We start from the raw sequence: 16,170 nt of genomic DNA, 5'->3' as shown, positions 1-16,170 counted from the left end.
CCTCACCCCCTCTAAGTAAAACCAATTCAAATGAAGTAATTTAAGCATTAGAATGTGGTATTAAGGGAATCTAGTCACTTATCCAACCCACATTAGGTGTGTTTGTTCAGTGACCATGGGCCTAACCTTGAAGGACCTACCGCACAGCCACAGTAACAAATGGTCTCCCATGAGTAGAAACAAATGTTTTACCGCATGAGCAAAGCAACTCAGAGTGTGCAACTCACTGACAAAAAGTGAGAGAGAAGCAGATTCTTACTAACACACCAGTGTCCACAGCCATCCCATCCCTGATGTCCATACTCATGGGAACATACCACTAGTGCTGCTATCTCGGGCAACATCAACCCACTGTCAGTTATTTCAAACACCTTTACCCAGGCAAAGTTACAGTAGTCTAATTAAGATACCTCTGACGGTTATTCAATATGTATAATGACATATATTACCCCTTCCTAAAATAAAGGAAGTCCATCAAGAGTAAATATTCACTGAGTATATCATCTTTTTATATAAAATAAATCTTCAGTAAAGTCTTCATGTAGGGACAGGATGGTTCTACTCTCCCTTAATCCCAGCATTTGGGAGGCAAAAGTAGGCAGTCCTCTATGAGTTCTAGGACACCAAGGCTATAGAGAGAGAGAACCTATCGCAAACAAACAAATAAATAGATAAATATACAAACAAACTTTGTAAGGCTGGGCATTGCAACACAAGCCTAGAATCCTAGCACTTACATTGCTAAAGAAGAGAATAACAATTACAGGGCCACCCTAAACTATATAGTCAAGACTCTCTCTCTCTCTCTCTCTCTCTCTCTCTCTCTCTCTCTCTCTCTCTCTCTCTCTCTCTCTCTCTCTCTCAGGGTATAACACAATGATAGTGTGTTTACCTGGCATACTGGAAGTCCTTGGTTCAATCCCCAGTACCACAAAGGGAAAAAGAAAACTTTCTGTCGCAGGGTATGGTGGCATATGTCCATATCCCAGCACTTGGGGTAGATGTGAGAAGATCCAGAGTTCAAGATCACCCTTGAACGTATGAAGTTGAGGGCCAATCTAGCCCACATGAAACCCAGCTCAAAATAAATATACAAGTCAATAAATAAATAAGATTGCATGTGTGGGATTCTCAAAGAATAAATTTAAAATGTTTTTTAAACCTGCACATTCTGTGCTGCAGTAAGTATATCCTAATCTCTTATTCTGACTACATTCAGCCACTTCGCACCCATTTTATATATCTGATGTTTAAAGAGACTGGTTTAGATGTGGGCTGTCATACCAGTTTCTTGGCATTTTAAAATTATACCTTAATTTTCCTAGAGCTTATTTACCTAGTATATACGTGACAATCTGGTAGAAATGAATAGACGGGTTTTGCTTCATTAATAACCAAATTCATAATAGGTAATAACTTGATGTTCAGGGAATAACATTTCTGATTAACTTAGGAGCAGAGTTATTAACTTATGGTCCAATTAAGTTATGGCAGTAGATTTCAGGGGACCATAAATTAATTGTTTCTGGTTATCTGAATAATCTTTTTCAGGGATTGTATGTTCCATGAATAATTTAAAAATATAAAAGTGATGAATAATAAGGAGTCTAAATCCCAGTAAGAAATATGTAATGAACAGAACTAAATCTTCCGTGGTTTCAGGCCCTGCAATTAGCCTTTTACATGTACACAATTACATATACACATATACAGTAATACACAGTTAAAATTAATATGTAATTTTAAAATACCAAGAAAATGGTATGGTAGCCACCCCTAATGTGTCGAAAGCTTTGTCTTCTATGTGCAGATGTTTCTGTTTTTTCTATCCCTGGACCATGAGGTTGTTGAGGACAAGCTGCTTATCAGTCTTCATATCTGGATTGCTTTGCAGAGATCTGGCCCATGATGCATAAGTGAGTGTGTTACACAAACAACCAAAATTGATCAAGAGTCATAAATTGAGTAATTTTTTTCAAGTAACTCTTTGTTTTTGTTTTTTTTTTAATGTATGCACCTACATGTATGCATGTGTGTACCTTGTGTGTACCTGGTCCCGTGGAGATCAGAAAAGGACAGCAGGTTCCCTCTGACCGGAGTTACACACATTGGTGAGCTGTCATATGTGTGCTGCGTCATTTCTCCTCAGTTAGCACCCTGTTTGAGGTTCATCCCTGCATACCGTGTATGAGTAGTTCTGCTGCAAGCCACAAAAAATATACAAAGCGGGATTTCAGCTGATTATGACAAAACTAATACCTGGAAGAAGCCGAGGGCCTTCCAGAGGTCAAGCCGAGGCTCAAAGAGCCTTGGTGATATTTGACTTTTGACTATCAGCCGTTTCCTGCTATGAGTTTCTCATGTGCTATTGTAGCTTTTCCATCATTTATTGGGCACCATTTCCCCTCTACCAAAGGAATATTTAGATAACATTGTTCACTGAAGCTATGCAGAGCCAGAACCCCAGTTCAAGCCTCCCTGTAATTATCGTCATTGGCAGCATCCGGCCAGGTCCATCCCCAGATGGAGGAAAGTGCCTGATCAGAGATATCTCTGTACTCTCTAAGAACAGACTTAAGTGTTCAGACTACCTGTTTGAGAAGGCCTGGCGGATGTGCCAATTAAGCTTAATTACCTCCTTTCTCAAATTTTACCTCTAGTTCCAGATCTCCCTTCAACTATCACCAAAGGCATCCAGCTGTATACAGGTTGCCTAGCAACTGAACACACCTTCCCCCACCCTGCAGAAAAAAACGGCAGATAGCTTGAACAGATAGGAGCCACAGGAAAAAAGAAGACAGTTTTATTTTCTCCCATTGACCTAGCAACTTATAGATTTTTAACATTTTCTACCAATCACGTTTAAGATTATAGTTGAGCACATAAGATCCCTCTTCTTAGATATTACCCAAATTACCTTTAGTTAATTCATTAGTCACTTCCCTTTTGGGTTGCAAATGATAATTAACAATTTCTGCCCCTCTATGTGACTCTTAATCACCCCTCGTTTTGACCCCGGAAGCCTGACAATCACTGCCTGAGGAAACTCTTACCTGCCTTTATGACCACCCAAGAATTCAAGCTTGGTGACCTTGCTCAACCAGGGGACTGCTATTGCTTGGGTTTATAACTGGACTCTGGAGAGACTTGGGGGGACGGAGAGATGGAGAACGGAGAGGGACAAGGAGGATTTTGACCAGAGAGAACGTGTGGATGAGATGGAAGATGAGGAAGAGTCAGATGGGGAAGTACTAGCTGGGTAAGAATGAGATGAAAAGGACCTAGATGAGGCAGAATTAAGACAAGAGAATTAAGACAGAACTTAGAGGGAGCAGTAGATAAATAGAGAGAAATCAGGCAAGAAAGGAGCTAGGCACGAGAACAGAACTGAAGCTGTGTAAATAGGATGTTATGCCAGAGGAATTAAAGCAAGTGGACTATAGAGCTCGGTGTGCTGAGATTCTATTTCCTGAAAATAGTCCTCGCCGTTAGTAGTTCTCTCTCCTGAGCCCCTGGGATATGTAATATTAAGGCTGGTCCGCTAATATCATACAAGATGTTCCATGTTAGTTGTAGCCTTTAGGTTTAAAATTAAAATTAACACATCACTACATAGTAAATTCAACTGAAAAGCAGGATTCTAGTCACTTAACTAGAAGTTATTAAAAATTACATGATGCCTAAATGATTAAAAAATATGAAAGTGACTAGGAGTGACCTATGGTCAACTGTCAGAGGAACAGATATATAATCACTCATACAACTAGGGGAATTTAGCCCTGGATCAAACTGCAACTGGGCAATATTTTTCAAAAGAAGCAGATATTTGTGGGAATATTTGAGAATATTCTTCAAAGTATATTTTATACTGGAGATATTCAGCTTAGTGGACAGAGAAATAATCCCTTTGAAGAGGAAGGATATTATTTCAAAATTCCTACAAATATAAAAGTAGTATTCAAGAAATAACTAAGTGTCCTGTGTAAGTGCGATACGAGTCTCATGGAGGACATTTGGGGTAAGAATTGGGGCAAACATGTATTGCTTGTTAACCATAAGAGGGAAGGTTAACTGTTAGGATTTAGAGGTATTAGATTGTATGAGCGAACAAAAGGCACTAAATGATAGTGATTTTGATTATTTATTTCAGCCAAGGTAGGGAGCACAAAGGAAACAGAAAGAGGAAATACCAAAGACGGAGAAGAGATTTGATGAATACATATTACATACCTCACCTGCTGTTGTAGGTGCTTACATGTCCACCCAGCTTTGTGCCTGTGGGTCCCTAGAGGATGACTGCCATCCTTGTTCTCATGGACTTATACTCTGATGAAGGAGACAGACAATAAGTCCTTCACCAGAGGAGGCTGTGAGGAGTCTGACATGATCAAAGAGACACTGTTTAAAGCAGAGGAAGGAGAGAAAGGCCAGAAAGTGAAGTAGATTGATGGCTAAAGGGAAGTGGAATGTTGAGCAGAGAACAGAAAGCAGTGAGGATCTAGTCGTGCACATATCCTACAGGCTGGTGTGATTCCAGCAGTGCACATAGCCTACAGGCTGGTGTGATTCCAGCAGTGCACATAGCCTACAGGCCGGTGTGATTCCAGCAGTACATATATCCTACAGGTCGGTGTGATTCCAGCAGTACATATATCCTACAGGCCGGGGTGATTCCAGCAGTACATATATCCTGCAGGCTGGTGTGATTTCAGCCATGCACATAGGCTACAGGCCGGTGTGATTCCAGCAGTACATATATCCTACAGGCCGGGGTGATTCCAGCAGTGCACATAGCCTTCAGGCCGGGGTGATTTCAGCAGTGCACATAGCCTACAGGCTGGTGTGATTCTGGATTCTGTTTTTAAACAGACATCACTGCAGCAGCTAGATGATCAGAGACTGTGACCTTCTACTGGTTCTATTGTACGTGTGTGTAATGCATACCTAGGTAGTGGAGCAAATACATTAGTGTAATTTTGATAGAAATGCAGAAATTTCCATCTAGTTTCCCCCTCCATCAGCCAAGTATGAGAAGCCACAAAATCAAGAAGGGGACAGAAATGTATCCCTTCTGGAGACTTCTGTAGGGAAATCCATGCCCTTGCCTATCCTAGGTTTTTTTGTTTTGTTTTTTTTTGTTTTTTTTTTTTTTTGGAGGGGGGAGAAGTTGGTTTTTCATACAGTGTTTCTCTGCGTAGCTCTGGCTGTCCTGGAACTCACTCTGTAGACAAAACTGGCCTCGAACTTAGAGACCAGCCTGCCTCTGCCTCCAAAGGCATGGGCCACCACTGCCCAGACCCTTTCCTAGTTTTAACCTTCATTGCTTGGCTCCTAGTGCTGTTTTACAGCCCTGATTCTGGCGCCTCTCTTACTAGGACGTGTAAATAAGGCGTGAGTGTGCATAACTGATCCAGCACTGAGGAGCTGAAGGCAGGGGAATCAGGAGCAAGCTCATCTGGCTGCATAGTGAGTTCAAGGTCTACCTAAACTACCTGAGACCTTGCCTCAAACAGAGAAGTAAAGACCCTGTTACAGACTGCCCACCAGTTAATCCTAAATTCCATCTGGTCGTTAAAGCCTGGGTGTTGTGCAAGGTGACCTGCACAGATTCCAGGGATTTAGAAGGCTGACTTACCTGTGACAGGTGAGCAGATCAGATCTTACTTTTATCCACATAGTTCTTTCTAGTAATGATACATTTACTGCGGGGTCCAACTCAACTCTTCCATAAAATAGAGTGAACTTGGCATATGGTTTGGTGGTTGTCTGGACTTCCTGTTTTGTTCCATTATCTGTCTGTACAAAAGACATATTTTTATTTTCCATCTTTAACTATGTGTATGTATACATATATTTGTATGTATGCATAGACACTCACATGTAGATCTATACATGCCCAAAGAGGCCAGAAGAGACTTGAATCCTTTGGAACTGGAGTTAGAGGTGTTTGTGAGCCACCCAACATGGATGCTAGAGACTGAACTCAGGTCTTCTACAAGAGTGGAAGTGCTCCCTGGAGCCATCTCTTCAACTCCAGTTTTTTGTTTTTTGTAGATGTAACCAACCGTCTTATTAAATAAGAAATTCAGAACCAATGTAAAAGAGAAAGCCAAGAGGTCAGAGCTCAGAGCTTAAAATCTTACCCTTCCTCCTGCGGTGCACGTGACTGCCTCGTCACTGTCTGTATGTACAGCCCTCTAGGTCTTAAAGGCGTGTGTCTCCAATGCTGGCTGTATCCCTGAACACACAGAGATCTATGGGATTAAAGGCGTGTGCCACCACTGCCACGCTCTTTCTATGGCTCTAATAGCTCTGACCCCCGGGTAACTTTATTTATTAACATACAATCAAAATCACATTTCAGTACAAATAAAATACCACCATAGTTTTTTTAATTTCTGAGTCTTGTTAGCACCTCATTATCAGGTGGGGCTAGGTGAACTTCATTGTTCCTGTTTGCCATACCCCACTCCAGACTCATATAATGGTACATGGCCTTCTTTTCTCAAGATTGTCCTTGATGTTCTCCTTCCTTCTCTCCTTCTCCTTTCTTTCCTGCCTTTACCCCTCTGTGGTTGTTTGCATAAGAATGGCCTCTGTATGCTCATATATTTGAATGCTTAGTCACCAGGGAGTGGAACTGTTGAGAAGGAGTAGAAGGATTGGGAGGTGTGGCCTAATCAGAGGAGGAAGTGTGTTGCTGGGGATGGGCTTTGAGGTTTCAAAGGCCTGTGCCCAGACCAGTGTCTCTCTCTTCAACTGCTGCAGATGGATCGGGATGTTAAAGCTCCCTACGGCTCCAGCACCGTGTCTGTCTGTTTCCTATCATCATGATCATGGACTGACACTCTAAAACTGTAAGCACGCTCCCAATTTAAACACTTCCTCTGAGAGTTGCCTTGGTCATGGTGTCTCTTCACAGCAATAGAACAGTGACTGAGACACCCTTCCTTCTCCCATCCACCCTTCCTTGCTTTTGAAAGGAGAGGTTTCTTCTGGTTCACAGTGAAGCTCAGCTGGTAGTTATGTGGCACTGGCCAGGGAACGGAGCATGCATGTTCCTCCTCCTTTGTGGTGTTTAGAATCCACTTGCCTGTTTTCAGGACGGGATGGTGCTGTTAACTGCCCTGGACTAGCTTCCTGGGTCCCACTCACTTGAACATGATGCATCTTTATATTCACTCACTCACCTTCATCCCATCGGGACCAAACGTATTCATAGCCTTTAATTTGTTGTATTGTTTGGGTCTGGTTTTTGAAACAGTCTCATGTGGTCCAAGCTGGCCTTGAACTCTTGATCCTTCTGCCTCCCCAGGTATGTGACACCATGCTCAGCTCTCTGTTTTTAAATATATGTGTATATAGTAGAATAAAAGACCTTGTCTATAACACTTTCTGATTAGTTTTATAGTTGACTGTGTTATTGATTGTGCCCTCTGCTGGTATATTCAAAAGTCTTCTTGTTTGTAGTAATTCTAGTTTCCCTGGTGTATGCTGTCTTCTTTATGCCCTTACTATTCCCATATGAGTTGAATGCAGCAGGATCCTCGGTTTCAGAACACTCAGTGACATTCAAGAACTGACAGGCATCAATTTAGAGGCCTAAGCTTCTATACGTTTGTTTTAAATGATAGTATATATGTTATACAAGTTCTCAAGCTTAAAATTTACAGAAAGTGCTTTTACCCCAAATGAAACAGTCACCCAGTGCGCTGCTCTTGGTGCCTAGAGCCAGGGCTCAGCTTCTTAGTTCTGTCTTGTTGAGGAAGTGGGAGTGTTTGGAATTGTTCCTTACTTTGTTTTTTGTTTTGTTTTTCTGTTTTTGTTTTCTTAAGACATGTAGCTCTACCTAGCCTGGAATTTATAGTCCTCCTGCCTTTTACTGGGATTGCAACTGTACACCACCCAGACCTGTCCAGCTCTTAAAGCTTTTATCTTTCAAAAACACAAGTACATTTACCTAAGCCTTTTCATCTTGGCCTTTCTCCATTTTTAGGGCCATTCTATCACAGAGAATATTGGAATCTCGACCTGGAAGGAGCAGACTTTTCTGTCCCATTGTGCCTTGCTGGCGAAGAGCTGCCAGGCCGCAATGGAATTAGCGAAGCATGATGCTGAGGTCCAAGACATGGCATTTCAGTATGGGAAGCACATGGCCATGAGTCATAAGGTATCTTCTGCATACTGAAATATGATAAATGTACACAGAAAACTGCTGGCACTTAATAAGCTGCTTTTATATCTTGAAAAATGTTTATTGTATGTGTAAAATTGTCTGTCAGAGAGGGTGGTAGTTATTATATAAGCAGTATAATTGGCAAATACTATGTAATTTTGATGTTTACGTTTTCTTACTACCTGAAATAATTCTGAAATAACTCCTTCAAATTACTAAATAACATGTAATATCACCTCCACAGAATGGTAGACTATTTTTTATTTTTGCTATAGTTCCCTTCTAAATCTGTATGATAGACAAATTATGAAAAGTTCATAAAATTGTACTGAATAAAATTGAAAGCTTTAATTTTAATATGTGATTTAATTTTTTTTTATCAACACTGGAGCATAAATTTATTAGAAAACGTGAGAGCATTCCCAAGAGTAGGAGAGGCTAAAAGGGAGAAATACTTAATAACTCATTCTTTTCAAAGACATATGAACAATAAAATACCACTAGACCCGTTGCTTTGTGGTCCTCCATCCGACTTTAAATTTTCGGTTACCTGGTGCAGCCAGAGTTCCATAATAGAAAGACTCTGCCTCAGAAAACAGCATACTACTCCCAAAATTTCAGTCACATACTTTCAGATGTTACGTAACTCACACAAGGCAGGAATACATACATGTTTGTGTCTGTGTGTGCATATACGTGTATGTGTGTCTATGTGTCTCTGTGTGTGTATATGTGTGTGTGTGTCATTTCCAGATGAATTTTTCATATTTTTGTAAAACTTGGGTTTCTTTATAAACTGGTTGTATTTATTAAGTGTTTATTTAAGTCTCTACCTTTCACTTAAAGGAGAAGGAGCTAAGGATGTAGCTCCATGGCAGAGTGACTGCTTACACACAGGTCCTACGCTCATCCCCAGAGGCACACACACTATGAAAATGAAATTCTGAAGAATTTTAAAGATCGTCGTCGCTAAGCCGCCCAGGATGCTGATGCTCATTAACTCCTGTTACAGTCCTGTTACAGTGCATGGAGACACTGTGACTGGTGCTTCCTGAACTGATACATTGTACTCATGCACCTCCCCTGACTGCTCCTTCTAGATCAATTCTGACCTCCAGCCTTTTATGAAAGACCAGACCAGTGGCTCCACGACTTTTAACCTGAACTCAGCACCTGTAGTCTTACATCAAGAGCTTCTTGGAAGAGATTTGTGGATTAAGCAGATTGGAGAGGTAAGTTGAAATCATTCCTACTTTCGATACCCTTGGTATGTAGTTGATCTTAGAAGACAATTCCTAATGCATGCTGGAAGCCCGTTTTCTTTACAGGTGGATCCCTTGTAACCTCCATGTTTGCGTGGTAAACCATTCGTTGTAAGCTCGAGGCCACACTAGTGTATTTGCTTGTCTGAATGCATGGATGCTGCAGCGCGGCACTGGTGCCTGTTGCGAATGCTAATTAACTTTGGGATTTTTCCTGATGGCTTTCGGGAATTGGATATGGTAGTAGCAGCACCCTTGAACTGACGGCAGTTTCCCATCTGTGGACTCCTGTGCACATTGCACAATGGCAGGAGCTCCGTCTGTTAGCTCCTGGGGTTATTTTAAAACAAACTTGGGCCTTGAACACCCATTCTGAGACATTGTCAAAGCCAGAAGGGTCGGGAGCCTGCTGAAGTGGGGGAGCAAAGGGGCGTAGACCGGGGCTGGCACCGGAGAGGCCTGTCTGCTCTCTTAGTACAGAAACTGCTGCAGAAACTGGACCCCTTTCCATCCAGAGTCCCGTGGGATTTATTTAACTTTGTGGTTGTGATTGGCAGTGTTGTGTAAGTCTGTGGATGTGGGAATGGTTACAGGCACAGCTGAGGGTGCGATAGGGGAGCAGCCTTACAACAGAGCCTAAGTGAGGATCCGAATTCTGAACGATGAAATTTCTCCTCTCCTAACCTCCTCCTGTACTGACTCTCAAAATGCTTCAAGTCGCTCATACTCACCCGAGAAAGCGGGAAGCGTTCATTCTTAGGAAGCTGTCCAGCCCCACAGAAAAGGGTGGCAAAGGGGCAGTTTAGGGACCACTCAGTAAACATCCTGTATCCGTGAACAGTCCCCTACAAGGACCTGTCTCAGCATGCCCCATGGAGAGTCTCAGCTGCCTCACCGTGGAGAAGAATATGGAAGAGAGGACCACAGGGCACTGAGAAAATGACCGCCATTAAAGAGAGTCTAAACCAAACTGATGAAAGGGAACTTAGAGGAACCAAGACAATTCAGACATTTTAGACACACTGTGATAGTACCCTCAGCACAGTAGTAAGCCTAGAAACTGGACCAGGTCGTATGTGAAAAAGGACAAACCCAGAACAAGAAATTGGATTGTAAAACATAAAAATAATGCAGATTTATTTAGTAAGAAGCTTGTGGGGTTGGAGAGATAACTCAATGGTCAGGAGCACTTGTTGCTCTCTAGAGGACCCAGGTTCATTTTCCATCACCCACTAGGTGACTCACAACTGTCTGTAACTCTAGTTCCAGGGGATCTGATGCCCTCTTCTGGCCTCTGGGGTCACCAGGCACACATGTAGTACACAGCCATACACACAAGCAAAGTGCTTTTATAAAAAGTAAAAATGAATTAAAAATAAAACAAAACAAGCTTAGAATAGTCAAATAAGCAGCTGGGCATGGAGACGTGTCCCTACGTTCCCTGTGCTCATGATGATAAGGAAGGGACATTGTGAGATCCAAGATCTACAGAGACTCGGGAACCATACTTTCCCTGTCCTTGTTCTTGAGAGTATGGACTGTATTCTATCAAGATAAATACAGGGTTGAAGACATGTCTCAGAGGTATTCGGAAAGCCCTGGGTTCAGCCTCAGCATCGTTAAAAAACAATAAAGTCAGCCGAGTGGTGGTGGCACATGCTTTTAATCCCAGCACTCGGGAGGCAGAGGCAGGTGGATCTCTGTGAGTTCGAGGCCAGCCTGGTCTACAAAGTGAGTTCCAGGACAGCCAGGGCTACACAGAGAAACCCTGTCTTGAAAAACCAAAAAATAAATAAATAAATGAAATAAGGTCTAAAAAGTAGGTCATTAGACGCAGACATAAACAATAATAAGGCCTACAAGCAGCACATACCATACATCAAGTTTTTTTTCCAATTAAGAGTCTGAGGCACAGAGAGATTAAGTAATTATTGAGGTGTCACACAGCAACCAAGTTGTATATCCAGTATTCAAGCCCAAACAGTTCAGCTGCAGAGTCAGTCTGAATCCCTAAGTACCATGCTTCCCTATGTATCATGCTGTCAAGTCTTGGGCTGATGGCTATGTATGCAAGCTTCACTGAGACAAGAGGACAGAGAGCTCCAGGAGAAACTCCTCTCTTTTTTAAAGTGGTGTGTGTGTGTGTGTGTGTGTGTGTGTGTGTTCATGAGTGTGAGGGTGTTGGTGTATGGCAGTGACTGCACACATGCACAGCCCACATGTGGAGGTGAAAGGACAACCTCAGATGTCAGGCCTTGCTCCCAGTATGTTTGAGGCAGGCCTTTTGTTGTTCACCATGGGCTCCTAGGCCTTTCCTGTCTCTGCTTCCCATCTCCCCACCGGAGCACTTTGATAACAGACTACGTTCCTGCATCTAGCCTTCCTGTGGTTCTGGGGGTCCAAACACTTGCTGAGCCATCTGCCCTGCCCCACTGGAGTAGAGACTGGGATTGATAAGTTACCTGATATCCTCAGCCATGTTGAGAGTTATAGACGGCCAGGCGTGGTGGTTCCCACCTGTATCCCCAGCATTTGTTGGCGAGAGCAGGAGGATTCGGAGTTCAAGGTCGTTCTCAGCTACACTATCCAATTTGAGGCCAGCCTGGGCTACATGAGACCCTGTCTGAAAAATAAAAAAATAAAAATTAGGAGTTAGAAAGATGGCCCAGTGCTTACGAGCACGTGCTAACATTGCAGAAGACCCCAGTTCAGTTCCCAGCAGCCTCGTGGGCTCACGCCATCTAGCCCCAAAGGCCCACAGGGAATCGAGGCAAGAGGTCAAAGACCTCCCTCACCTTTCTATTCAAGAGTGTCTAGCCAAGAAGTGGTAGTACACACCTTTAACCCCAGCACTCTGGAGGCAGAGCAGGGGGATCTCTGAGAGTTCAAGACCAGCCTGGTCTATAAAGCCAGTTCTAGGACAGCCGAGGCTGCACAGGTAAACCCTATCTCAAAGACTCCCTTTCCCAAAAAAGAGTGTCCAAGGAATTGAGTGGCAGAATGTGCGAAGCCTGGAATCCCAGTTTCTCAGAAGGCTAAAGCAGGCAGATCCCAAGTTCAAGGCCTACCTGAGCTAGAGAGAGAATTCAAGGCCACGCTGAGCAATTTAGTGAGGCCCTCTCTCAAAATAGAAAGGAGAAATAGGATAGGCCGGGTGAGTTTGGTTTTAAAGGGCTGTCTTGCATGTGTGCGACCCTAGGTTCAATCCCCAGAACTACACAACAGTAAAAAAACAGCCACACTGAATACATGGAATAAAATGAAGCAATTATTAGCCTGTCTGTAGAGAAAAATTAAAAATGCATAAGAAAGAAAGTGTAATCACAATGTTCCATATGGCTTCGAGACTAATATTTATATAGCATAAAAATTTAAGTCCTGAATATTTTATAAGAATTGGATTTTGTTTATGAAATGATGCAAATACCATTTAGAGTTAGGAAACATTTCCAATTTTTATTCAAAAATTATTAATCAAATTTGTAAAAGTAGATTAATTGAGCCAAAATGAGAGTGAAAAGCATTCGAGAGACATCATGCCAAGTTCCACAGAACACACATGATGTGGAAAGCTCAGTCAGCCCACACTGTGCCAGATCTGGTGCCATTCTTGCTTGCCTTCTTCACCAAGCTCTTCCTCAGGTTTGCCTTTCTCGTCTAATTTGCTGAGACTTGGCTCTGCATTCAGGAGTTTTCTTCAGCCCTCTTCCAGCTTTAGCCTAGCGATAAGCGCCTAGCTCAGGTGAATGCCTACAAGGACTATGGTGTGGGTGCCTTCTCACCCTGCTCTGGATATTAGTGTCGCATTTCTTCTTCTCGGTATCTGAACTACCCTGCCATTTGCTGGCCTTTGCAGTGTCTTTGAACCCCCTCAATGGCACCGTCCTTCCCGGTAGGAAGGGAGCAGGTGTCTACTGCAGCAGTTCCCTGGGGAATGGGAAAGACACACAGCCTTCCCACATACGGAGGGCCTTGGAGAGGCTTTTGTGGGGTTTGCTGCAGTCCAAAGCCACAAAGGGGTTGAACTTCTCATCATCTAGCACCAGTTAGAATATGGACTAACCAAAAAGTATGATTGAGTAGGAGGAAGGTAGCCGGGAAGTGTAAGATTTAATATTTCTTTCATGTATCAATGGATAATCAATGGATAATGTCTAAAATTTTTAAATCAGGAAAGAAATTTGAAAATAGAAGAAAAGACTAAAGAGAAGATCTTCAGGGTGCTGGGCCTTTCTTTTTAAGAGTTTTATACTGCATGACTTTTAAATACTATTTGTTTTTGTTTTAAAACTATAATTTAATTTCACTCCTAGGCCTCAGTCATAAGAAAGCTTTCAGAGATGTGGGAAAAACATACTAAAATATTAATTGTAAAAGGAAAAAAATTGAAATTGACCCATTTACAAATTTGTGAGATGGGTTCGGTGGCTTATCCCTGAAATCCCAGGGTAGAATCAAGAGGATCAGGAGTTCATGGTCATCCCCAGCTTCATGAGACCCTGTTTCAAAACAAACAAACACATGAAAAAGTATGAGCCAATGAACTATCACACAGCTGAGGTTGTATATGAGGTTATTTTGGCAGCTGAACTGAAAATATATATATATGTATATATAGACACACATACATACATCACATACATACATACATACATACATACATACATACAGATGGTGCTACTAACTTACTAACTCTAATTGGGTTGCATTAGAATACATTGCAGATTTACATTTTGGTTGAAAGATACACTGAATAAGTTAAAGGAAAGTTAACAGCTCTCCTTTAGAGTTAGAGATATTTATGAAGGCATAACATAGATATGAATTTTAGGGGAAGGCATCTTAGCACTCGTGGGTTTTTTGCAGACATACATAGTTGTAAATCTTCGCAAGAGTAGTCTAGGAAAACCCAAACAGTTGGTAAAATTTCCTAAAATCTAAGTCATTGTCCCCAGACTGATTTTATATTTAAAGGGAACCGATTTGGAAAAGCATGTCTCCTGAGCATCAACTCGATTCAAATGGCTCTGCTGTGGAGGCCGGTAAGCACTGAGATGATGCTGTAAGCAATTTCCACCCTCTGCCCCAGGTGCCTAGTAGACCCTTGCAAGTCCTCATCCCCTGGGAAACACTGGTTTGTTGGCCGGCCACTAGCTTTCCTGTCTGAGTAGTGAAGGAGTCCTCGGGAAAGAGAAAAGAGACTCACTCACTTAGAGCAATTAGTTTCTGACTATGTGGGGATCTCCTTCTTCAGATTAAAAAATGCTTTCCTTGAGTTATCTTAGTCACCTAGATTGCAGTTACATGTTTGTGTGACCCTCAGTAAGATAATGATCTGGTTCCGTGAATGCCTCTTAGTACACACAATCTGTCATTTAAGACTCTAAATTCCAAAGAGGGTTACTTGATAAACTCCAGTGTGTTCAGTGATTTACCCTTCCATTATTTCTGTGATCCTGTCTCCCTCCAATTTTGAATTTGACTGTAAGATCCTTAAGAGTAATAGCAAATTCATTTATTAATTACCACTAATCCTGGAACAGGTACTTGGTGTAGTTACCCATTTGTCCAAAAGTGTGTATGTGTGTGCACATTTGGTTGTCTCTGGGTAAGGCTGTTTGGTGGCAGCCTGTTTTGTCAAATAAAGTCAAATTGGTATAAGCAAAGTGCCCATGGAAGATGGGAGTTAGAAGGCCTAGGTTCTGATTTGGCCTCTGCAGCATTGTGTAACTGGAATCACATTCTCTCATATCCTTTTTATTATCTTCTGTAAATTTATGGCATTGAACTGGGTGATTTCTAAAGTATGTTTAGTTCTCCAGTGAATCTGAAACACAGATTTCTTAAGAGATGCAATACAAGAAAAAGGTAGATCTCTGTTAACACTTACACCAGGACTGGTGGGGTGAGGCAGCTGACGCCTGCTGCCAAGCCTGAGGACCTGAGCACATTCAGGGTGGGAGAAGAAAGCACTCCCATACCCTGTCTTCTTACCACCACACATGATGTGCCCTCCCTCGAAAATAATAGGAATGTAAAAATAATGCAGTTAAAAGCCAGCTATGATGGCACATGCCTTTCCCAGCACTCAGGAGGCAGAGGTAAATGGTCTCTGAGCTCAAAGCCAGCCTGGTGTACAGAGTTCCTGTCCAGGGAGAGCCACAGAGCATTAACACTGTCTCAGAAGAGAACGGGGGCCGACAGGATGACCCATGAGCCGAGAGCACTTGTTGCTCTTGCTCAGGACCCTGGTGTGGTTCCCTCACCTCCATAATGATTCAGTCTGTAACTCTGGGTCCAGGGAACCTAACACCCCTTCAGTCCGCTGCCGGCGTGAGCCACAAAGGGTGCACTCATCCACATACAATAAATAAATCTAGAAGAAATGCTTTTGGAAACAAAATCTTGTTCCTGATGCTGGGAGACCCATGTGATATCTCCTTATCACATGTAGAGTTACTTTCTGCTCTGTCCAGCAGGTTTGATTTTCTGTGTAGGGAGGGAGGACTATTGACCGGCTACGGAAGCGAGAAGATGACTTTTTCTTCAGCATGGGGAAGCTAGAGCACCACCTTGGAATTTTTGTAGCAGGCGTTGCCTCCCTCCAAGCCCTCCTGCAGCCGTCTTGATTAGATGCTGTACTGCCAGTCCCTGAGGCATGAGCACATACATCCTTCCTCAGGAGAGATTTCGGAACGAAACCCGGGCCCCATAACAGCTGGATGTCTGTTG

The 16,170-nt window shown here is 42.6% G+C and overlaps 1 protein-coding gene across 2 annotated transcripts in view; it reads left to right on the top strand.

Moving 5' to 3' along the window:
• Pdss2 (decaprenyl diphosphate synthase subunit 2) overlaps positions 1-16,170 on the top strand; it is a 229,523-nt gene that overhangs the window by 168,168 nt on the left and 45,185 nt on the right. Inside the window, exons 5-6 of one of the 2 annotated variants that reach the window (XM_028894930.2) lie at positions 7,997-8,170; positions 9,277-9,408. In XM_028894930.2, coding sequence (XP_028750763.1) covers positions 7,997-8,170; positions 9,277-9,408 — 306 coding nt within the window. The remainder of the gene's footprint in view (positions 1-7,996; positions 8,171-9,276; positions 9,409-16,170) is intronic. The other variant, XM_028894931.2, reaches the window with a different exon arrangement.

The sequence above is a fragment of the Peromyscus leucopus genome, chromosome 8a (assembly GCF_004664715.2).
Source record: "Peromyscus leucopus breed LL Stock chromosome 8a, UCI_PerLeu_2.1, whole genome shotgun sequence".
Taxonomy (NCBI): domain Eukaryota; kingdom Metazoa; phylum Chordata; class Mammalia; order Rodentia; family Cricetidae; genus Peromyscus; species Peromyscus leucopus.
The sequence above is the reverse complement of the archived record's forward strand: the minus strand, read 5'-3'. Positions and strand labels throughout refer to the sequence as shown.